Source organism: Labrus mixtus, chromosome 2 (genome assembly GCF_963584025.1).
Source record: "Labrus mixtus chromosome 2, fLabMix1.1, whole genome shotgun sequence".
Classification (NCBI taxonomy): domain Eukaryota; kingdom Metazoa; phylum Chordata; class Actinopteri; order Labriformes; family Labridae; genus Labrus; species Labrus mixtus.
In genome coordinates, this window is record NC_083613.1 from 32127162 (window position 1) to 32151195 (window position 24034).

The window sequence follows — 24034 nt, forward strand, 5'->3', positions numbered from 1 at the left end:
TTTTAAACGTCTTAGCTCACAACCTATTTTTCAAGTCTGGCATCTCAATAAAAAGAGTAAAACAAGTGTCTCCACATTCAGAGGCACAATAAGAGCAAACTGCACGAAGCAGGACATTTTTTTTGGGCTGAACATGATAAGCACTATATGCTTTGTGAATTTGACCTTGAGATGGAGCAGATAGTGGGAACAAAGGGGTGTGTCATTTTTGGAGCAGTTAGCAGCTGCAATCCATTCTCAGTGAATCCGCTTGTCATTATCATATTTGTAACATAACAATGAGTAAGGTATTTTTACCTGCTCTTTTGTAACATAACAATGAGTAAGGTCTTTTTACCTGCTCTTTTGTAATGTTAACAGACAATGAGTAAGGTATTTTTACCTGCTTTTTGTAACATAACAATGAGTAAGGTATTTTACCTGCTTCTTGTAAACTGTCTCGAGATAACACTTGTTATGAGTTGACGCTATACAAATAAAAGTTGATTGATTGATTGATTATCTAAAGCAAAAAGCAGGCAGATCACAATCCACCCTGATGACAACCACGGGTAATCTGTCTCCAATTGATTTAACTATGTAAACATCTGCATGCACGCTTAGCCAAATCACTCCAGACGAGAAAGAAAACAGTGAATTCACAATAACTGAACCCACAGCTGCTTCATTAGAGCTGAGCCGCTCCGGTTTGTTTACGCCTCAGCTCACAGGCTACTGCAGGATCTGAAGCATCAGACACGCAGCAGGTGAGCCTGTCAGTGTTTCACAAAGGCTACTAATTAGACCGCTCTTTAACCCCCACTGGCTCCATTCAGTCGCTAGTATTTGATGCGGATCAGAAGTCAGGCTCTGAATAATCCCAACACTTGTTAAGTGTGAATAAACAACCTGCAGTCACAACAAAACTTAACATGCAAGTGGTGTGCTCAGTGAGGTGCTGCTCATCTTTTTTCTCCCCCTAAATGGCTCACTGTCAAGTTAGGGCACGGTAACACTGGCCATCCGTATCGTGCTGTACCCAAGCACGATTGCCCCGCCGCAGCGCCATTCCCCCGCTGGCCGGCGCGGCCCGCGGTCACACTACACAGGACTATCCGTGCCTAAGCACGATTACCTCTTGTACCTAACATCTTAATACAACACATGCACTCTTTATGTTATTATGAAGCGTGCTCAGTTTACAAACAGGCGGACGAGAGAGAGAGAGAGAGGGAGAGAGAGAGACAGAGAGACGCGCAGTCGAGTCCGCGTCTGCACATCAGAGAACAACACAGAGCATGACAGCTACTTTACTGACTTTACAGCTTATTTTAAGCCATTTTAATCAGACACAGCCATAAATAAATTAATTGTTCTCCGTTGTGCGGGCGTCCGCGCGGACTCACGCACGCACTCGCACGCGGAATCGGCCGCGCCCGAGTGCGCGAAACAAACGTCTTTTAGGTCACCATTTGAAGATTTCCTGAATTCTCCTGATCCCTGGCTCCTATCGCACAGGTGTTTTGGCCTGCAGTGCAAGTGTCAATCCCATTTTCCACACGACACAGACACCATGCGTGAGTGCGCGAGTGTGAGTGAGTGTTTCTCCATAATGAAGGCTGTCAGCGTTGTGTACCCGCGTGCTTGTGCTCGTGCATGAAGTGTACCGTGCCTGAGCACGATACGGAGCGGTCACACTGGTCAAATGAACTGGACTTTAGGGTTGAAGCATGCTTGGGCACGGTACGGATGGCCAGTGTGACCGTGCCCTTACACGCAGTCATGTTTTGAATAAATATGCATCCTTTTCTCATAAGCTCCCGTTTCCACCAAGCATTCCGGTTTGGTTTCGGTACAGTTTGGTACAGTAAACCATGATCTCGCTTGTGTTTCCACAGCCAACCGTACGGTGGCAGGTAGGGGTCAAACACTCAGCAACTGATGAAACGCTGCACATTCAAAAGCAAATACAAACTACCACGACAAATGCAAAGGCTGAAACACGCTGCAAAGACACAAACGCGCTGCAAAGACACAAACGCGCTGCAAACGAAACAAACGCGCTGCAAACGAAACAAACGCGCTGCAAATAGGCAAAACAACTGCATAAGCATCAAACGCGCTGCAAGTACAGAAACGAAACTTAAGTCAAAAACACACACAACCAGAAAACAACAGCAAACACAGAAACGCTGGAAGTTCAGCCTTAAACGGAAGTGCTCCAGGCCTGTAGGGGCGCTGTGTAATGGACACTGGACAGTCTGTATTTCATATCAGTGAGCTTAATTGTTGTAGGTTGTTATGTTTGAGGAGTTAACCTTCTTGCCTGAGATTGATATGTGTGTTTCTGCTTGTATTGGATTGAACAGGCGTCAGACTGTGGGCATTATGGAGATCTTGGTGTTGGTTTTGGGACGGAGGTTTACATCTGTACGATGCTCAAGCAGGATTCTCTCTGTGGAGAATCAGGCGTGTTGAACATGGCAGTGAGTGTGTCACCAGAACCTCCTCATACCCAAAGGAATATCAATATATCTTTTGCTCTCTGCTTTTTCTTATTCTGTATCGGACTCTTGGAACAACATACAGCATCTTCTTTTTGAGGGAAATTAACTTTTACCTTTTGGGCATTTTAGAAACCTGATTTTAAGCCTCCCAACCTGTTTTACATAAGTGTGTTTATTTATTGCAGTTTTGTACTCGCTTAATTATCTTAGTACATTTTAGACTTTTGTAGACTGATTGTAGCAGTCTTGTATTTATCTGTCCCCTGTTTTTCTTTTTGATTTAATGTCTGTTTTCTAATTATTTCTGTAATGACTTGATGTCATTGTAAATGAGGGTTGCCCCTCAATGATCTTTCAATTATAAATAAAGGTTGAATGAATCTCAGGAGACCGTCTGCCACCTGCTGTCACTTAAAAAATAAACTCAATTCAAATGTATCAGGGGTTTAGCGCTGCTGTGTCTCTCTATGTGTAACAAGCAAACTTTCTCTCTTAATAGGAGGAACACACTTTGCCAGTCTTTCGTCTTAAGACCAGGTATTAGTTGGTCTCAACCAACTAATACCTTTTTCTTTTTTTCAGGTATTAGTTGGTCTCTGACACAGTGGCTTTCTGCATCCTGAAGATGAAGATGAAGCACTGCACTATCGGTTTACCGAATCTAAATAAGACCAACAAGCCCAAAGGGTCTGACATGGGCGCAGGTTCATTTGCTATTTACAAAAATGTGGGCGCATGGTGCAGAAATGGTGTCTGTGTCATGTGGAAAATGGGATTGACACTTGCACTGCAGGCCAAAACACTTGTGCGATAGGAGCCAGGGATCAGGAGAATTCAGGAAATCTTCAAATGGTGACCTAAAAGACGTTTGTTTGTCTGACCCTCACACACTGGGCCGTCAGAGTGTGTGTTCTTGCAGTATTGGCTGTGGTTAATATGGCTATGAGGTCACATTAATGCAGACTTAAAGGCTTTATATGTGATTTTTCACACTTAAATATAATATAAATCAAGTATATCCTCTGAAAATAACTCTGTGAGTCATGACTGTCTACAATGGGTGTAACACCCGAGTCCCACTGTCTGTGATGTTTTCAGAGTTTTCAGAGTCCTATCTTCACTTTGTTTACATCGCCAGGACGGCCGGCTGACTCCTCCCCTCGTGTATAAAAGTTGTTTAATTGAGGGACTAGAGAGAAGAAGAATAACATACTGTACTCACTGCTTAACTGTGTTTCTAGATCACGCTCATTTCAGGTAAATTTACATGCAGTGTGAAGATACGAGCATAATAAAGATCGCTAGCATTAGCATGCTAACTCAACAATGCAGCGTGAGTTGTTTTGGTTTCATGCTGGTGCTCAAGGGCGACATCTGCTGGATCAAAAAAATCACATATAAAGCCTTTAATGAGTGAGAAAAACAATGACGATTCTATGACGTCCTGTCATAGAATAAATTGTTATTCCAAGAATGTGGATCAATGAGCACAAAAAAAACAACAAAACTTGTGACTTTTAGTTCGACTCGGGGACAATGAAGAGCATCAACAAGGTGAAAGTGATGATTTACAACACTTGGTTTCCGGCTGCCTCGATGTGTGAGTGAACAAAGCTCTTCAACTTTTGTGATGAATTCAAAGAAGTGTTGAAACATCAGAGGAATCTTTGCGCTCTTCTCAGGATATTCATCCATCAGCCTGTGAGAGGACGGTGTTACAGCAGCATGCAGCGGGGGGGGAGATCTAACAATGAGGGACCCTGTTTCCGACACCCGGGCTCACATGGAGGATGTTCAAACAGGAAGAAAGTTTTGAGGAGCGGGGACAGGCTGAAAACTTGGGACAGCAGAGACTCAGCAGGTGTGAGTGTCTCACCTGTTCTTCTTTGGTATACAGCTGGAAGCATTCGTCCAGTGTACAGCTGTGCTGCTGCAGGTGCTGCTGCTGCTGGTTCCTCACGCTCTCTGCATCCTTCACCACCTCCTCCTGGATGCTGCCAAACAGACTGAACACACACACACACACACACAGACAAACACACACACACACACACACACACACACAGACACACACACACACACACACACACACACACACACACACACACACACACACAGACACACACACACACACACACACACACACACACAGAGACACACACACACACACACACACACACACAGGAACGCAGGGTACTGAATCATCTTTACAATGTTCGGATCGGTGGTGGTCGATGCTTTGTGTTTTCAAATGACAGTCCAAACTGATGTGTGTGTGTGTGTGTGTGTGTGTGTGTGTGTGTTCATGTGTGTGTGTGTGTGTGTGTGTCTGTGTGTGTGTGTGTGTGGTTTTCCTCTTCTGTTTAAATTCCTCTTTAATTTTAACTTCCTCCGCAAGCTGAAGAGAGCACGAGCCCCCCCAACCATCATGTGCTCCTTCTACAGAGGCACCATCGAGAGCATCCTGACCAGCTGCATCACTGTGTGGTTTGGGAGCTGCACTGCTGCCAACCGCAAGACCCTGCAGCGCACAGTGAAGGCTGCTGAACGGATTATCGGTGTCCCACTCCCCTCTCTTCTGGACCTCTACGGTACCCGCCTCACCCGCAAAGCAACCAGCATTGTGCGTGACCCCACCCACCCCTCACACAGCCTCTTCAGCCTCCTGCCATCGGGGAGACGGTACCGCAGCCTGCGGGCCGGCTCCACCAGACTGGGAAACAGCTTCTTCCACCAAGCTGTCAGGAAGCTTAACTCTCTCCCCTCTCTTCCTCCCCCCCCCCCCCCCCCCCCCTGCCCCCACGAACACTGGATGTTGAAACCCCCTCCCGTTTGCCACCAAGAACTCTGGAATAATAACTAATTATCAATCCGTTTAATGCACACTGCACATATTGCACAAGTTTACTTTTTCTTAAAATTTTATTTTATTTATTTTATTTACCATTTTGCACAATTTAGAATTTATTACTGTAAATATTATTTATCTTATTTTTACCTCATTTTATTTTATCTTTTTACCTCATTTGGTTGTATTGCACCGCGGGTCGGAGAAAAACGCAATTTCGATTCCATATGCATAGTCTGGCATATTTTGAAATTGACAATAAAGTTGACTTTGACTTTGAAATCCATCCAGGATCTTCTTCAATTCATCCAGTCCGCACGCTGAACGCAAAAACGCACTGTTGACAGCGCCGCTCGATGATTTCAAACGGAGGAGAAACCGGCGCACAGTGTGACATAAACACCTTAAACGGAGTTTCTGAAAAATCTTCAACCCGGAAGAAGTTTTCCAAAAGGTGCATCACTCCTATTTTGGGGTCGCAAGCTGAAAAGTTTGGGAACCCCTTAGTTTAAAATACACGCTATCAAAGAGTAAGAAACATCACGGCTGTCTAAATGCTCACCATTCTTTAGTCTTGGGCTCCCATTCGAGGACGAGCTTCACATGCGGGGGTCCTCCAGGGCCGCAGAACTTCAGCGCTCTTAAATTCAGAAAAGACAAAGAAAAAAGTCGGATTACAGTCTAAATTTGAAAGAGCAAATTTCATCATCTGAGGTCTCTGTGTGTGTGGAGAAACCTTCTGTCCAAAAGTCTGGAGTCTTACAACCATGAAGTTTGTGTTTCTTTCATATAACGAATAAAGAAAGAAACATTTGAGCCTCGATAATTGAATCTTTATACACACAGCAGCAGCAGCAGCAGCAAGAGTTTACAAAGTGACCCCGTGCCCAGGTGACACCTGGCTTCACCCCATGACTTAAAATTCAATAACGGATCTTTGTGTAGTGAGGGATGCTGCTTGCATCACATAACAGAGACTAAGTTCACCGCTTTGATCTCACAAGTGTAAATAAAAAACTCATCAGTATTTTTCTTCCCGACAGGACTGATTGAATCCAGAGTAGATTTATCAATCACTGACAGCTGAGGGCAGGATATTTTTTCTTTTTTCATTTTTTCATCCTGGATGTTTGGGAGCTGCTTCAAATTGTAAATCCTCTTTGATTTCCAGAAGCTTCTGAATCCTGGGTGAAAGCAGCCTGGAGGATCTCCAGCGTGGCAGAAATACTGACTGTGTTTTCACTTCATCTTAAAAAAACTCATGCTGAATGTAACCACTGAATCTCAGGCTGTAACATCATGTCCTTATGATGAATGGATGTCAAAATCTCCAACATATAAATGTAAAAAATAAAAAAAAACATGCACATCCCTCACTAGGTGCTGGATGCAAAAAAACATGAATATTTAAGGAAAGCAAAGTAAGATCTGCACGCCAAGAAGCTCCCGTTTGAAGGATGGATTAAGTGACGCTTCTTGGAGTGCAGCATGTGAATGTGAGTGTGTCTGGTTGTCTGTCTCTACATGTCAGTCCTGTGATTGACAGGTGATCAGTCCAGGGTGTAACCCCGCCTTTCGCCCAATTACAGCTGGGATCGACCCCAGCCCCCCCTTACATCTGTTCCAGATATCTGACATGGAAAGCTGCCGAGTGCCAATTATTTTAACTGGCTGTATTGACGATACTGGAAAGACGATTCTTGTTGTGCACTGAAAGGTTACCATACCATGAGATTAAAAAAAAGGTTCAAATGGACTCAATAAAAGATCATTAGAATAAATCCATCAGTGTATTGTCCACATTAAAAGTGTTCATTCTACTACTCTTATTATTATACTAATCTTATTATTATACTTATTATACTAATCTTATTATTATACTAATCTTATTATTATACTAATCTTATTATTATACTAATCTTATTATTATACTAATCTTATTATTATACTTATTATACTAATCTTATTATTATACTAATCTTATTATTATACTTATCTTATTATTATACTTATCTTATTATTATACTTATCTTATTATTATACTAATCTTATTATTATACTAATCTTATTATTATACTTATCTTATTATTATACTAATCTTATTATTATACTTATTATACTAATCTTATTATTATACTAATCTTATTATTATACTTATCTTATTATTATACTAATCTTATTATTATACTTATCTTATTATTATACTAATCTTATTATTATACTTATTATACTAATCTTATTATTATACTAATCTTATTATTATACTTATCTTATTATTATACTTATTATACTAATCTTATTATTATACTAATCTTATTATTATACTAATCTTATTATTATACTTATTATACTAATCTTATTATTATACTAATCTTATTATTATACTTATTATACTTATCTTATTATTATACTTATCTTATTATTATACTAATCTTATTATTATACTAATCTTATTATTATACTAATCTTATCATTATACTTATCTTATTATTATACTAATCTTATTATTATACTAATCTTATTATTATACTAATCTTATTATTATACTTATCTTATTATTATACTTATCTTATTATTATACTTATCTTATTATTATACTAATCTTATCATTATACTTATCTTATTATTATACTAATCTTATTATTATACTAATCTTATTATTATACTAATCTTATCATTATTATTATTATTTTATTCATTTATTTATTTTTATTGAAATGTTAGTATTATTTTTACTCTATTAATATTTATGTTATTATTTCTTGTCTGTATTATTGATTTTGCACCAATGTACCTCTTATTATTTAATTTACTTTATTAGTACTGTTTTTAATTGTTGTGTCTTATTGGTGGAATTGTCATTGTGGGAGTGGAGTGGCAGGGGGAGGGGTTGGATGAGTGGCTTTATAGAAAACTTGTAGGATGATTTTGTATTGTTATGTGTTCCCGAAACCTTATATAAATATGTTCATAAAAAAAAGAAAAAGTGTTCATTCTGTGCAGAAAGTAGAGTCTCTGCAGGCCCTTTTTTTCCCCAGATTGCATTTGTGTTCTTATCATGATTTAAGTTGTTGTTAATGACTGTGCCCAGGTACATTCTCCACATGTGTGTCTTCTTTATTCATTTTTTCATCCTTTATGTTTGGGAGCTGCTTCAAAATGTAAATCCTCTTTGATTTCCAGAAGCTTCTGAATCCTGAGTGACACATGTGTGTCTTTGATCATAGGCGGGAGGGTTGAGTGGGAGGTTTATTTTTCTGAAAATCGATGACCATTTATTTAGTTTTTGTTTTAACATTGAGCTTCAAAAAGTGATGGTCGCACCACTCCACTGAGCTTTAAGACTTGCAGTGTGAATGCAGCCTCGGGGCGTTATTTTGACAGCCAGTGTAGAGGACTGTCAGCAGTGTGTGTGGCAGAGTGAGTTTTGCCGTGCCTGACTACATTTAGCTAGTCACACAGTGCAAAATCTGGATGCTGACGTGAGACATGTTGACACCTATCCATATTAGAAAGCGCCTAGCATATTCCCTCCATATATTCCCTTAACTCTTTTTATATTTTTACTTTATTTATTTCAATTCATTTCATTTGAATTATTTTTTAACATATTTTCAGATTTAATCATTTCAGTGATTTTTAAACTTTTCTATTTAAATGTTTCTTTTCTTTCCTCTGTCATGATGCTTTTGCTGTCTTGTGTGAAGCACTTTGAATTGCTTTGTTGTTGAAATGTGCTATATCAATAAACTTGCCTTGCCATATTCCCCCGGATCTCCTGGTTGGATGAGCTCAAGATCCATGGAGGCCTCACCTCTTAACTTGCAGGACTAAAAGTATCTACTGCGAACGCTGTGATGCCTGTACACCTCCACTGGTGGGGTCCAAGGACCCTACATGATGTTACAAAGGTTTTCATAACCTTATGGCTGATTGGTGTATTTTTAAAGGCATCAATGGAACAACAGAAGAGATAGTAACAAAGCTCCTCAGTTGTAAAGAGACACCTCCATTTTTATTCATCTCACGGCTAAGGATGTTATACTATCTTTATACTCTTATACTCCCAGTAATCCTCTTACAGCTTTGCTCGTTGGTTCTGAAAGGAGCTCGAGCTTCTTTGTCCAAACCACTTGAAAACCTGTCTGACGTGGTTCTTAACACGACCTAATCTCACTTCAGTTGTAACATTAATTAGAGGCTGCGTTATATTGCCTCAAGCAGTGCTTCATTGACGTGGCATGGCCATTGAAAAAGCTTGTATAATATATGTTTTTATGTAATTATGAATTAGCCTTTACCTGTTTTTTCCTTTGCAAACGTCAAGGCCACGTGTTACAGAAATGGTTACAAATATATGAACCAATTTATAGAGTAGCTTAAACTCACCATTCATATCAGCATTATTTACACACACATAGAGGGAAGGTGCATATTTGACCAAGGAAGAATGTTACATTTATAGCGCCTCAGAATTTTTTTTCCATTGCAATTCCACAATTCATACTCATTCAATAAAAATAAAAGTAGGCATATATACTGCGGTGTATTCATGGTCTTACCTTTACTTGTAAACAAAGTCCATTCACCTATCCTTTTGGACTAAAATATCCGTGACTTTGTTGTAAAAGTCCTCATTATCTTCTTTTAGTTTTAAAAGTCTTCCATTATTTATCACTTCACGTTTTGATTGAAAGTCCAGTTTTGAGAAATCTGTAAGCTTAGATTTAAAATCTTCCTTTTCCATTTTTGCAATCAGAGCGAAAATTTCAAATAAAAATTCTACATAGAAGAGGAGCAACATTAAACCAAGCATAAACTCGCAACCTGACGCACGCCCCCTTCAGTTGAGGCAGAGGTACTGGTTGCCTCACCTCATGCTTTTTCAGTTTATGTCAAATCAAAAAGACTAAATATGTTATAAACACACGTGAAATACATTACTTATTCTATGGAAAGTGAGGACATGTAATAAAAGTGTCTACAAACATTACATTGGTGGCAAAGTAAGAAAGCAAAAGGCATACGCTCGCAATCTGGGATGAGGCACAACTCGTCGCTGCCTCAGCTCGCATGTCTCCGGCCGGAAATATGCAAATTCAGCGATTTTGATCATGAAAATGATTGAAATTTTTGGAATCGTACAGAAATAACATTTATAACACAGATCAGTAGAATAATATATATCTATTTATTTTATTTAATCATTATTTGTTTTTTACTTTACCACACGTCTCTGTTGTACCGTACAGTCGAAGTGTAGAGCTCAGCACAGTATGTTGTGTGTGTGTTTGAGAGTATTTGTTTTTGTGTGTCCTACCTGTCGACCGCTGGATGGTACAGGGGCCGGCTGTCCTGGGGAGAGAGGTAGCTGTACGCTGCTGATCCCCCCACCACTCTGATCCTGAACAGCACCCCGGCGTTCTGCAGGGAGAGAAACACACTTCAGCACTTCTGTGAGCTAACTGTATCAGTGAAGTTCACGTTAGACCCGACATTGAAACCAGTTTGTCACTTGAGTTGTGTCGTGTGTTTTAGTGTTGAAGTCAAGACCACACCAACCGAGGCCAAGACATACCTGAGTCCAGAGTGCTCCAAGACCGTTTAGAGAACGAGACCAAGACCAAGGCAGGGCGGGACCGAGACAAGACCGAGACATATAGAGAACGAGACCAAGACCAAGACCAAGACATACCTGAGTCCAGAGTGCTCCAAGACCGAGACAAGACCGAGACATATAGAGAACGAGACCAAGACCAAGACCAAGACCAAGACCAAGACCATGATATTTAGAGAACGAGACCAAGGCCAAGACCAAGACCAAGGCCAAGGCCAAGACCAAGACCAAGACCAAGGCCAAGACCAAGACCAAGACCAAGGCCAAGGCCAAGACCAAGACCAAGGCCAAGGCCAAGACCAAGACCAAGACCAAGGCTGAGACAATTAGAGAACGAGAACGAGACCAAGACCAAGACCAAGGCCAAGGCCAAGACCAAGGCCAAGACCAAGGCCAAGACCAAGACATATAGAGAAGGAGACTGAGACCAAGGCAGGCCGAGACCGAGACAAGACAGAGATAGAGACCAAGTCGAGACCCAGACCAAGACCAAGCTAGGCAAGACTGAGACCATACATATCAATGAAAAATCATTAACTTGTGTTAAGTGGGCGTTTCACTAATTTAGACCGTGACACCGGCAAGGTTGCAGTCGCAACCGGGGGGGCAAACCAACTCAAATGAAATGCATAAGTATTTTCTAAGCTTGATCCAAAAGGAAACTAGACTGGTTGAAGATCCTGAAGACCTTTCCCAATCTCTCCGCCGAAGGGCTTCTTCAGTTCGTTCCGGTGGACGGAGCTAGAAATGTAAGCCTCTTCGAGATCTTCAACCAGTCCAGTTGCCGTTGGATGACTGAGGAACCTACACAGACATCCAATTGAAGTTTCATTTGTTGTTTTACAGCTGAGTCGTTTGCCTTCTAATCACAGTAATGACATGAGAAAGAAGCCTTTCAGTGGTGGTCTTAATATAAGAGTCGGCCCAGACTGAGACCGAGACAAGACAGAGTAAAAATGTTTGCGATTCCGAGACGAGACCTTCAAAAAGTGGTCTGGAGACCGGTCTTGAGTTCTACAACACTAATGTGTTTGCAGCAGCACGGGGATGTTAATCATCAGTGGAAAGTGTTTTTCCTAATGCAGAGTTTGTTCTAATTGTTTCTGAACAGACCAACAGCTGATAATAACTCACATTTGTAAATAGACAAATGGCAACGAGTGCAGTGCAGCTTTTACTGGAAAGATTCCTCAATTCAATTCAATTCAACAGTGAACACTGGAGCTCGGCTATGCATCTCAAGGCCAGCTGGATTGGTGCTGGAGGAACTGTGATTATGTTGAAAACCTCTCCAAAACACCTCAATGTGTGCACGACAACAGAAAAGCTCTGACCTGCTGCGAGTTCTATCAATCTACAGGGTGAAGTCTTGGTCACCTGTCAAGTGTGAGGTGGAGCGAGGGAACATTACATCCCTGAATTACTTTTTGTGGAAAAAATAATAATTGTAGGACAAGAGCAAACAAACCCCCACTCTGAAAGAAATGGTATTTCTTTATAAAGACAGCTTCCACTACTGTACTTATCACAGAGGTTTATCTGAGAACAGAGATAATTACTGCTGTAGTAATGATGACACTCCCACATTATGTGAGACGGTCTCGCTTTGAAGTGAATCACCTCAGAAACAAGAGTTCAAGGAGGCAATCATGCAAGAACATTTTATAGCAATTTCCAGATGGCAGATAGATAACACAGCCGATGTGTTAATATAGCAGCCATATGGACGTGGTTTAACCAATTAACTACGGTATCATAGCGCTGGGAGGCTAGCAAAGCAATCCAATATTACACAGGGGACTCAAAAAGCATGCACCATGATGCAAAGGGTTTAAGCTGTTTGTCTTTTGGAACATTATTTCACATTTCAAGCAAAAGACTGTATAAAACATGGACGTAGAAGCCATTGGTTTTATCGAGAGCCATTTTGAAGCCAGACATTGGTGGTCGCCATGTTGGAAATGATATCTCCATCTACCTTTTTCATCTAGAAATGGGCAAAGAGGTGAAGCTGAGGCTGGTTTTAAAATGGTAAATGGACTCGGGGGCCGCTGTGGCTCAGCTGTTAGCGTCGGTCAGTAAAGTATTAAACTTAAATCTATTTTACTTGAAATTCTTAAGTTAAAGTTGTTTCTTAAGTAAAGATTACTGCAACCAGAATGCTACATCGTTTAGCACCTCAATGGAAATTTCCATTATGTGTTAGCAACGAGCTAACATATAAAGATTCACATCCTGATCCCTCTGTGAACTAATGCACCAGCCACCCCTGGTTTACATAAAGGCAGCACAGTTAGGGTACTGATGCTTAATAATGTGAATCTGTGTAATCACACGGATCGTTTTGTCTGTTTTCCTTTACACTTAAGTCCATAATGATCGTCATCTCTGTACCACTTGAGCATTTCTTCGTTCTCTCTGTGCTGCATCACGGTCGGTAGTCATAGTCATTTGTTTTTGAAGGCTAATCAAGCTGCATGAGGAATGCTTGAAATGCTCATCCTTAATAATACCCTTTCAGAACATACAGTCAGATTTGTCGCCCTCTCAGAAGGCAGATAATAATGGATATAAACATAACTAATGTCAGAGATGAGACGAGACAAAAGTTCTTAATTTCATTCAGGAAGCCCGCATTCCTCCAAAGAACGACCGTCCATACCTTCATAACCTTACAGTCTGCTTAATTAAGATTGCATAATACGTTTTATTTGATGGTCAGTGAAGGCAACATCAGCAAAACACCTACACAACCGCAATTAGATTTTTTTTTAATTCAACGTTTGCTCACTGCTGATTGGTTCAAATCCGACATTGTTGGAGGAGATTTTAAAATAATCATAAAGAGTGCAGAGAAAGAAGAAGTCTTTTTCAGGGTCACTTTCTCCATCAGAGACTTATGTAATAAAGATTTAGAGCGGTGCAGACGTCTCGGTTTTGGCAGGGAGGCTTTTCTTAAACTAAGACCATTAAATTCAACTCTTACACTTCAGAGTGCATTAGACATACGACTTTCAAAGAGAAGCCGGTATGAGAACTTTGAACAGAGACTTGGAAAGTGAGCACCCGGGGGGTTTCCTATGAACAGTAAGTTTCACAGATGAGAGGTGATCATTGACACAACATGTACATCAAATACAAACTCAAAGTGATGCAACATTCCTGCAATATAACGCCTCCTTATAACGTCCGTCAGAGCGGTGTCGATTAAACGGTTCAGTCAGTTTGAAAGATTTAGTTTCTAATGCAGCTGAAGTGTCTGAGCCGCAGGCCTTTTTTTTTGTATTTTAGTCAAAGTTCATTGAAATTAATGAAGTGGACACAGTTAGAGAAACACACAATTGCCATGTAATTACAGTCTTTATTGTTTCCGTGGTAACATGTGATCTATTATAAGCTGGGGAGTAAAGAGCTTAACCTTTCACTTCACTAAAAAAAAGAAGTCGTTAGTCGGGGAGATGTCCCGAGGTTGTCAGAATATATAACTCTGATGCAATTCTAGTCAAAATCTAAAGGTATCAATCCCCGTGTCAGTATTACTGCAACAGAAGGATTAGATCAGTCCTTGTTTTTAATAACTAAAAATGCAGATTAAATCCTTCATGCTGTCTGAATTAAATTCAAATTCAGAACATTGTAGAGAGCTGTCTCTCCCCCCCCCCCCCCCCCTCCTCTCTAGAGTCGATGCTCACACAGGTCACCATGTGGTGGACTCTGAAGCTTCAGTGTTTATCCAGCTCTGCATGGGTCTGTAAACCTTTCTGTGTTCTAACCTCTCTCCATTTTTCAAAAAGCATCTCCAATATTGATCCTAGTTTGAGCACGTTTCTGCTCGTGGAGCTTATTAGAAACATGCAGAGGCTTTTTAGGTCGGGTACAATCACTTCTATCTGAACCACTTCTTTTGCCCGCTTCCATCGCTGCAACACCTGTTGACATGATAACTGCTCTCATATCTGGCAAACCGAGGGGCATCCAAAACGGCTGTGGGGGGGTGTCTTAAAACCGCCTACCTTCTCTGGTCCAAACAAATCCAGAGCATTCAGGAGCAGAATCTAAAGTTAGAAGGAGGACATACTGGCTGCTGCATTGTTGTCAGAGAAGCCAGCACTTCAACATGTTTCCTTAATGTCTGATCAGATAGTAAGGTACCTTTATCATTTCAGTCAGCAGGTATATTACATACTCGTTTTAAAATATCACTGATGATGCCACGTTTTTATTTAAGCTTTGGTACTTTGAAATGCTATAATGAAATCCTAGTATCAAAAATTTAGACAACCTGAGGTATTGAAGTATTTAACTAAACCGTGTAAGAATGAAAGACCACATATAAGGATTTGCAGAGTTGTTGTAAGTTGTAGGTTCTGTGTCAACCACATAATACCACCATAACAGAAAAAAAAAAAAAGTCACAGCCTCCCACGTCTAGCAGTCTCCGTCTTACCTCAGCCTCACTCCAATAGAAACGATGCACTGAGAGAATATAATAAGTAACGCCTCTGATGCCTCGGCAGCACAGACACGAGGCCTGAGAAGGGAGCAGAGAGAGAGAGGGAGCAGAATCAGGGAGCTAGTGCACTCTAGCGGCTGCAGTGGAGCATAAAGAGAAATAAATGAGTTGCTTAATACTGAAGCAGTGGCCTTATCGGGGACGAGCAGACCAGACACCCAAACAGTTATTGAGAGGTATTTAGAGGTTTGTGTTTTTTGAATGAAACTGGACTGTAGGAATCCTGAGCTTCGTTAAATATTGAACGAGAGCTGACTTCACACATTGTCTGACTTGCAAGGGAGTTAATTGACAATACATTTATTTTAGTAAATTAGACAGGGTGCAAGAGTTTGATTGCAATTTTCTAAAAACTCTTACTTGTGAATGCACAAAAATCTTTTTTTGAGTCCCTAAAGAATGAAGTGAAGACGATTTATATGCTGTCAAATTCTACAACTTACATATCATTTGAGGTGGTAGAAAGGGTACAAACATTAAATACATTTTAATAGGTGTGCCCACAAACCTCATGCCACCCCTGCATAAGTCAGTTCCCCAGGTGGGCCACCCCAGCTTAAAAAAAGTCCAGACACGCCCCTGGTCATCACCAGTAAGTAAGAAGCGTGGGCTCTTTTAATGAGCAGCAGTTACACTGAGGAAGCATTTCATTGCTTTGCTAAAGTGCTCATGATGGATAGCAATAAGTAAGGTCTATTACCTGCTTTTTGTAAAGTGTCTCGAGATAACACTTGTTATGAGTTGACGCTATATAAATAAAAATTGATTGATTGATTGATCTCCTGAAGTCATAAAAGCCAACATGGCTAGGTGGAAAAACAAACACATGGATGTTTTCTCACAGATCTCTTTTCATTCATTCCTCTTCTTCCTACTCGTCTGTATTTCACAGGTCTTCTTCTTTCTTCATGTGTGTCTGGTTTTCTGTTTTCTTTTTTTTCCACACCCTGAACTTCAAGTTGTACCTCCCCATACAAACCTCTAGGTGGAGCCAAAACACCTCGTATCAAAGACTAAGGGCCAGACAACACTGTGAAGTACTCTCACACTCGCTGCCTGTCATACAGATTGAAGATTATAATCAATACTGTGATGCTTTCCTGTTGAGACTGATCTAACCATAACCTCAAGAACCATCAACTTATTTAACAGCACAAACTTGATTCTGCTCAAGAAATAGTACCAAAGAAATGTTTCAATAGTTACCAGGAAGAGGAGAGATTGTGACAGCTTGTTGATGGTATTATTTCATGTATTTATTTTCTCTGCTTTTGACACTGAGGAGATATTTGTGCTGTCGTTGTTGAAAAGTAGAGAGGAAAGATGAACTAGGTGTAAACTTCTTCCTACTTCTTTTTAAATCTGATTGGTTTGTGTTGAACGTGGTGACTGATATTGTTGTATTGTTGATTGCTTTTGTTATTCCCTTTTCTTTTTTAAACCACATGTCAGAAATAAAGACATGAATCAATCGAACATCAGATTTTTTAAAATTAGCATATCATCATAATAACATGAGACCTTACAGACTTACACCCCCTGAAAATTAGAAATTTTTAGTTATAAAATATGCACATTAAACATCCAGAGGACTCTTTTGATAGTTGTTATAATTAAGTAAAAGTACGACGAGGACAACAGGAGGTTCACAGAGTTTGTTTCTGGTCAGACCGGCTCCTCGATGAACCCAGATCCTGATCAGTTTCTCCCTCACCTCCTCTTCACTTCTTTTTTCTTATGAAGCCGAGGGGCTGCTCGCTTTGGATAAGGCTACCTCAACTATTGTCTGTCACCATGGCAACCTGGCCACCAGCAGTGGGGACAGTGTGTGTGTGTGTGTAATCCAGAGTAGAGCTAATGTTTGAGGCCTGTGCAGAACACTTGAACCGTCTTTGGACAAACCGATGAAGCTGGAGGGGTTTTGCTTGTCGGGGATCGTTGTTTGGTATTTTAAACACATGCTTTTGTTGATTAATCTTTGGTTTTAAAGTGTTAAAAAGGGGCAGATGCAATGGTAAACAATTGCAGACTTATTAAAATAAAGAATTCAACCTAAATGAAAACAGATCAAACTTCTAAATGATGTCTAGTCCTCTATGTTTGTTTGGTCCACTGGAGTGAAAAAGGTCCTGAGCTGAAGTCTTCAGGTCACAGAACAGAGAGGCTGACATGTTATTGCTTAGCGGGTGTGTGGCCATTACCTGAGCCTGAGATCCATTCAGCATCAGATAATAGAGCTTGCTGAGGATGCTCTGCTGCAGCTGGTCCCAGGAGATACTCCTGTCCTCCCGCATGAGAAACGGAGGTCCAAACCTGAGGAGAGGAGAGGAGAGGAGAGGAGACGAGACGAGACGAGAGGAGACGAGAGGAAAAGGACACGAGAGGAGAGGAGAGGAGAGGAGAGGAGAGGAGAGGAAAAGGACACGAGAGGAGAGGAGAGGAGAGGAGAGGAGAGGAGAGGAGAGGAGAGGAGAGGAGAGGAAAAGGACACGAGAGGAGAGGAGAGGAGAGGAGAGGAGAGGAGAGGAGAGGAGAGGAAAAGGACACGAAAGGAGAGGAGAGGAGAGGAGACGAGACGAGAGGAAAAGGACACGAGAGGAGAGGAGAGGAGAGGAGAGGAGAGGAGAGGAAAAGGACACGAAAGGAGAGGAGAGGAGAGGAAAAGGACACGAGAGGAGAGGAGAGGAGACGAGAGGAGACGAGAGGAAAAGGACACGAGAGGAGAGGAGAGGAGAGGAGAAAAGAGGAGAGGAAAAGGACACGAGAGGAGAGGAGAGGAGAGGAGAGGAGAGGAGAGGAGACGAGAAGAGACGAGAGGAAAAGGACACGAGAGGAGAGGAGAGGAGAGGAGAGGAGAGGAAAAGGACACGAAAGGAGAGGAGAGGAGAGGAGAGGAGAGGAAAAGGACACGAGAGGAGAGGAGAGGAGAGGAGAGGAGAGGAGAAAAGAGGAGAGGAAAAGGACACGAGAGGAGAGGAGAGGAGAGGAGAGGAGAGGAGAGGAAAAGGACATGAGAGGAGAGGAGAGGAGAGGAGAGGAGAGGAGAAAAGAGGAAAAGTACACGAGAGGAGAGGAAAAGGACACGAGAGGAGAGGAGAGGAGAGGAGAGGAGAGGAGAAAAGAGGAAAAGGACACGAGAGGAGAGGAAAAGGACACGAGAGGAGAGGAGAGGAGAAGAAAAGGACACATCATTTCACAATCATCAACAGAGTAAGGTGCTGGAAAAATAAACTAAGAACTACATTCTGATGTCAGGTGGCTAAAATAGATCGACTCAGATGTTAACTACAATCAAGGTAAAAGTGGTTTCAATAATCACGTTCTAACTTTATTAAACCTTCCAAAGGACTGTCGGTTATCTGGATTAGCAGCAGTGTTAGCTCAGTTTCACTCCCGTCAGCTGAGAGTCAAAGAGATCACACACTAAAAGACTAAAAGAGTGAACGCTGACTACAACTGTGATGATCGAACGAAAAAAAAAAAGAATAATCCATCTTTCTTCTTGTCGATAACAATGTTGAACTCAGTGGATCCCTGCAGGGAAGTCTGAGCCCCTTTTCTTAAGTCAAGTAATGGGAACTCTTTCTTTGCACACAGTAAGCCCCCCCCCCCCCCCCCCTTTAGTACGAGAGGATTACTGTCCACCCTCGGTTAAATGAATACTCTCATTAATATGATGCTGTGTTACTAAGCACATAATGACTCTTAATGGCTTCAGGGGCATCGCAGTGACTTACATTTACTGAAGACGTTTGAACAAACCAAACAGAGAACTGTGAGGATCATCATGAAAGTGCCATACAGTAGACTGTAGGGATGACCTCATATAGTCAAATCTTCAACGATGTGTTGGCCTAAGCCTCAGTCGACTTCCAGTCTCAGAGTCAAACACAAGGATCATTCCATTCCAGCTGCATGGGGGTGTTTAATGTCTAACTTTACATAGATCTGCCTGTTTTTTTTTTTGTTGTGGTTTTTGTTTTCTTCCTTATTTCTCCTTTGACTCTTCTTCTCTTCCTTTTAATTTAATTTTATTCTTTCATTTTATATAATTAATTTGTTTGTTTGCCCTTCCTAAAGATGTTAAATATCGTAGAGAAAGGGAAGAAAACCTTGATGGAGGGAACAATTTATGAATTTATGTAACACAAATCCAAGCTACTTTAAACAAACTGTAATACATGTTTCTGTATTGTAAGTGTTATTTTTAGTATTTCCACATCACTGGGGGGGAACAACCTTTTTGACACCACACCACTTATAAAAATGTAAAATATTGTCATCCTTATGTTGAATATAAAATATGTGTACTGTATGTTAAGACATGATGACAATAAAAAGTAATAAAAAAGATTTGTCTGTTGTCTCAAAATGATCCACCCTGCCTGTTTGTCCCACTGTGTTGTTGTTGTTGTTGTTGTTGTTGTTGTTGTTGTTTTTGTACATGACAGGCATTGTAGGTGCTTAGCGCCTTAATGACGCTGCCTACCCTTGTTTGGGGAATATATGGCAACCGAGAAATCGAAACATTCACAGGTTAAGTGCTTCAATTTGAGCAAATGTTTCACTTAGTCTCAAATGTCTGCACAGTCAGCCTCAAGCTACAGATGAACGGGAACTCGTGCTGCAAGAGCTTTAAAGGTCACATAATCTGTAAAATAAACTTCACCATGTTTCTCTAACTCTAACGTGTGTCTCTAGTCCGTCTACAAACCCCCCAATGATGAGAAAAGTCCATCCTCTCCGTCTTTTACCTGCTCCACTTTTCAGAAAATGTGTGCTTCTAACAGGCCGTTTGGAGATTTTCCCTTCATGACATCACAGTAGCCCCTCCCCCAGGTGGGTGACACTCCCACAGCTAGGTGTTTGTTCTGCCCTCTGAGTCTGCCTTCTCAACGTAAACAATAGGACATGGAGCGAGAAAGCCCGAGTACACCCAAGCCCTTCCAGAGAGGGGGCGTGGTCAGATACAGCTCATTTACATATTTAAAGGTACAGACACAGAAACAGCCTGTTCTGAGCAGGGCTGAAATAGAGGGGTTTATAGACATGATCAAATACAGGATCAGAGTGGATTTAGAACAAGAAACTTCACACACATGTTTTGAGGAGCTCTGAGACTTATTTAAACTGAAGAGGAGGAGGATATGTGACCTTTAAATAAAACCGCCTCATCTGTGGCATTAATGCAATAGAAATACAAACACATCTTGTTAAGAGAGTTGGAACATTAACTTTGTGAGCACTGTAAAAGTCTCGAGGTTAAGAAACGTCCTGACGATGTAAAGGCTCAGTGAGCACAGTCCGGCTGTAGAGACGAGTCGACACAAATTATAATTATTGTTTTACTCTTGAGTTTGTATTTTCTACCAAATATTGTTATTGTATTTTTTTAATGAAAGGAGAAAAGACTCAATAAGCTGTCCTTACTGTGAAAAAAAAAAGACTCACAGCAGCAGGAGAAAGTTTATCTAAAGCTCGATAAACTGCCTCATAAAAGTCACAAAAGAAATCTAAAGTACCTGACTCAATGTGCTGGAAAATCAATAAACAAGAACGGGGCCTTGTAGCTCTATGACTCAATCAGCTGAGAACACAACATCAGGTCAAATCCAAACCATTCAGAGAAGAAAAAAAACACTGAACCAGCAACAATAAGAGTTTGCGCATCCATCAGCCTGCAGCTCACCTGACAGCCTGCTGGCCAGATCCAGCTGTGTTGCAGATGAGGAAGAGGACCTTGGAGGAGCCGCCCTGGTTCAGGTATTCAGAGGAGAGCGTGCCAGACGTGAGCAGCCTCTGACCGTCGGGTCCGGCCGGGGAGGTGTAGGGGGAGGAGGGGAGGCTGTGGTGATACCCTGAGGTGAGCAGAGGGCAGGAGAGAACGAGTTTAATAAAGGCTGACGTCACAAGTAGAATCTGTATTTGTTCGCTTCACAGTCGAAAAAGTACTCGCATCAGTTTTGGTAGAGAAAAGTTAAAGCTCCTGTCGGGAACTTTTGGAATAGAATAAGTGGGTGTTGTATCGTTATTCACCTCAGGGATGCATAGAGTATTTCTAACTCTGATATCAAGAGGAAATGGGCCACATTCACAGCTCAGGGTGCCTCATTGCTGCTCTGCATCGAGAGGGAAATGTTCACTCTGTCATTCAGAAACATTTTCTTAACGTTTCCTTTTCACTAGAGTGGCCCTTTGATTTTTATCAACCCCGCAGAGCTGTAAGGGGAATTACATCTCGGACCACACACACACACACACACACACACACACACACACACACAAACACACACACACACACACAAACACACACACACACACAAACACACACACACACACACACACACAAACACACACACACACACACACTCACACGCAGTGATTAATCGTAGGTAATATCTGAGGGGGGGTACAGACAGCCAAACCTCTTCTCTCCCAGGAAACATAAACTTTGACATTATCAAAGGATTTAATTAAACAATGCTTGTTCCAACCCTGCAGAGCAATTAATCATCGCCACCGTCAAGCATCACACACACACGCACGCACGCACGCACGCACACACGCACGCGCACGCACGCACACACACACTGACATGAAAACAAAACAGAATATTCAAGAAGAAAGCAAGTGTAAAGAAAGATGTAGGGCCAAGACATCAAGCCATCATGAGTGCACACACACACACACACACACACACACACAGAGTAACTCTGTTAGGCAATAAAACTTTAAAGTCTTTCTGTGATTTTTCACACTTAAATATATAAATCAAGTATATCATCTGAAAATAACTCTGTGAGTCATGACTGTCTACAATGGGTGTAACACCCGAGTCCCACTGTCTGTGATGCTTTCAGAGTTTTCAGAGTCCTATCTTCACTTTGTTTACATCGCCCGGACGGCCGGCTGACTCCTCCCCTCGTGTATAAAAGTTGTTTAATTGAGGGACTAGAGAAAAGAAGAATAACATACTGTACTCACTGCTTAACTGTGTTTCTAGATCACGCTCATTTCGGGTAAATTTACATGCAGTGTGAAGATACGAGCATAATAAAGATCGCTAGCATTAGCATGCTAACTCAACAATGCACCGCGAGTTGTTTTGGTTTCATGCTGGTGCTCAAGGGCGACATCTGCTGGATCAAAAAATCGCATATAAAGACATACAAAAAAATGATGATACCTGAGTGAGAACATAAAAGTGCCTGAAGAAATGATGAAGTCTTTGTGTTTGTTTAAACTTCTATTAAATCACACAGAAATGTTTAAAGTATTGTCTTGTCTCGTTGGATCACACTCCTGATATTACCACATCAGGAGGAGCAGGCAAAAGCAAATATTGAAAGACGAGGATGAATGTGTTCAGTCAGGATTCTTCACATTCGTACTTCATTCATAATTAGTGTAAATTAGTGTTTTCTCAAGGACTTTGAGAAAACACTACATTTCCACCCTGTATATTGAGGTCAATATTGAAGTTGTTGGATTCATAACCAGAGTGTCCTACATGGTGGGGAGTGAGATTTTTCCGTCTTCATGACCCTAAGGGGGACGAGCTGGGAGAACCTCCTGCCTGAATCTCATTCTCACCTCCTCTTCCTGGGATGCAGAGAGGAGAGCCACAGCAATTGGGAGGTGTGAGTGGGGTGGAGAAAGACAGACAGAGGGCGAAGTGAGAGACAGAGAGAGAGAGAGAGAGAGAGAGAGAGAGAGAGAGAGAGAGAGAGAGAGAGAGCACAGCGGATAGAGCGAGAGAGTGAGAAGAGTTCTCCCAAGGCAGCTAGTAGAAAAATAAAAGCAGTGTCTGCTTCTTATTTTAATACAGAGTATTTCTGAACGGGAAAGAAAGAAGGATCTGTGCATGAAAATAAAATGATGTTTTATACAGTCTGTGGTTATAACAGCACACTGAGCACGATGTCAGAGGAAAATGGCCGGTACAGTATTGAGACTACTTCCTGTTAGGACTACAGTTAGCTCCCACCAAGTGGTAACCTCCGGTGTTGAAAAAATGAAACCAATGTGGAAAGTGCAAAATCCTGCAGTTCATCGAGTGTCCACTAGAGGCTGGCTGCAGGAAGTCACGTACACACAACAGGCAAAAAAATTTACAGCATAAATAAACATGTTAACAGCCTGGTGCAAAAAACAAAACTGAATAGCTCTGATTAGTTATTGTCTTCATGGACACACACTGTGTGGTGGGTGATTCTTTTGTGATATTAGTGAAGGAAATAACCGCTGACTGAACGCTGACTTGAAGCTGTTAAATTAGTTTAAAAGGTTACTTCCTGCAGTGTCACTGTGAACGCTGCTTTTTGACGGCCGCTCCACTCTGCAGGATTCCAACCACTCATGCAACAATTATTTAAATAGCACCTGAGATGAAAGTGTTTCAGCTCTGACACATTTTTTTAAACTCTTGTTTTTGACATCAATGTTTAAAAAAACCCAAGAAAAACCAAAAAAAAAACCTCTGAGAGGATTTTGGCCACACACACACACACACACACACACACACACACACACACACAGCGACGCTCTTTTCCAGACCAAAAATGAGTGAC

At 41.3% G+C, this 24034-nt stretch overlaps 1 protein-coding gene across 1 annotated transcript in view; it reads right to left on the reverse strand.

Moving 5' to 3' along the window:
- usp43a (ubiquitin specific peptidase 43a) overlaps positions 1–24034 on the reverse strand; it is a 123201-nt gene that overhangs the window by 27244 nt on the left and 71923 nt on the right. Inside the window, exons 8-12 of the mRNA XM_061062651.1 lie at positions 21154–21322; positions 17666–17777; positions 10655–10758; positions 5897–5974; positions 4363–4492 (exon numbers count right to left, since the gene is read on the reverse strand). Coding sequence (XP_060918634.1) covers positions 4363–4492; positions 5897–5974; positions 10655–10758; positions 17666–17777; positions 21154–21322 — 593 coding nt within the window. The remainder of the gene's footprint in view (positions 1–4362; positions 4493–5896; positions 5975–10654; positions 10759–17665; positions 17778–21153; positions 21323–24034) is intronic.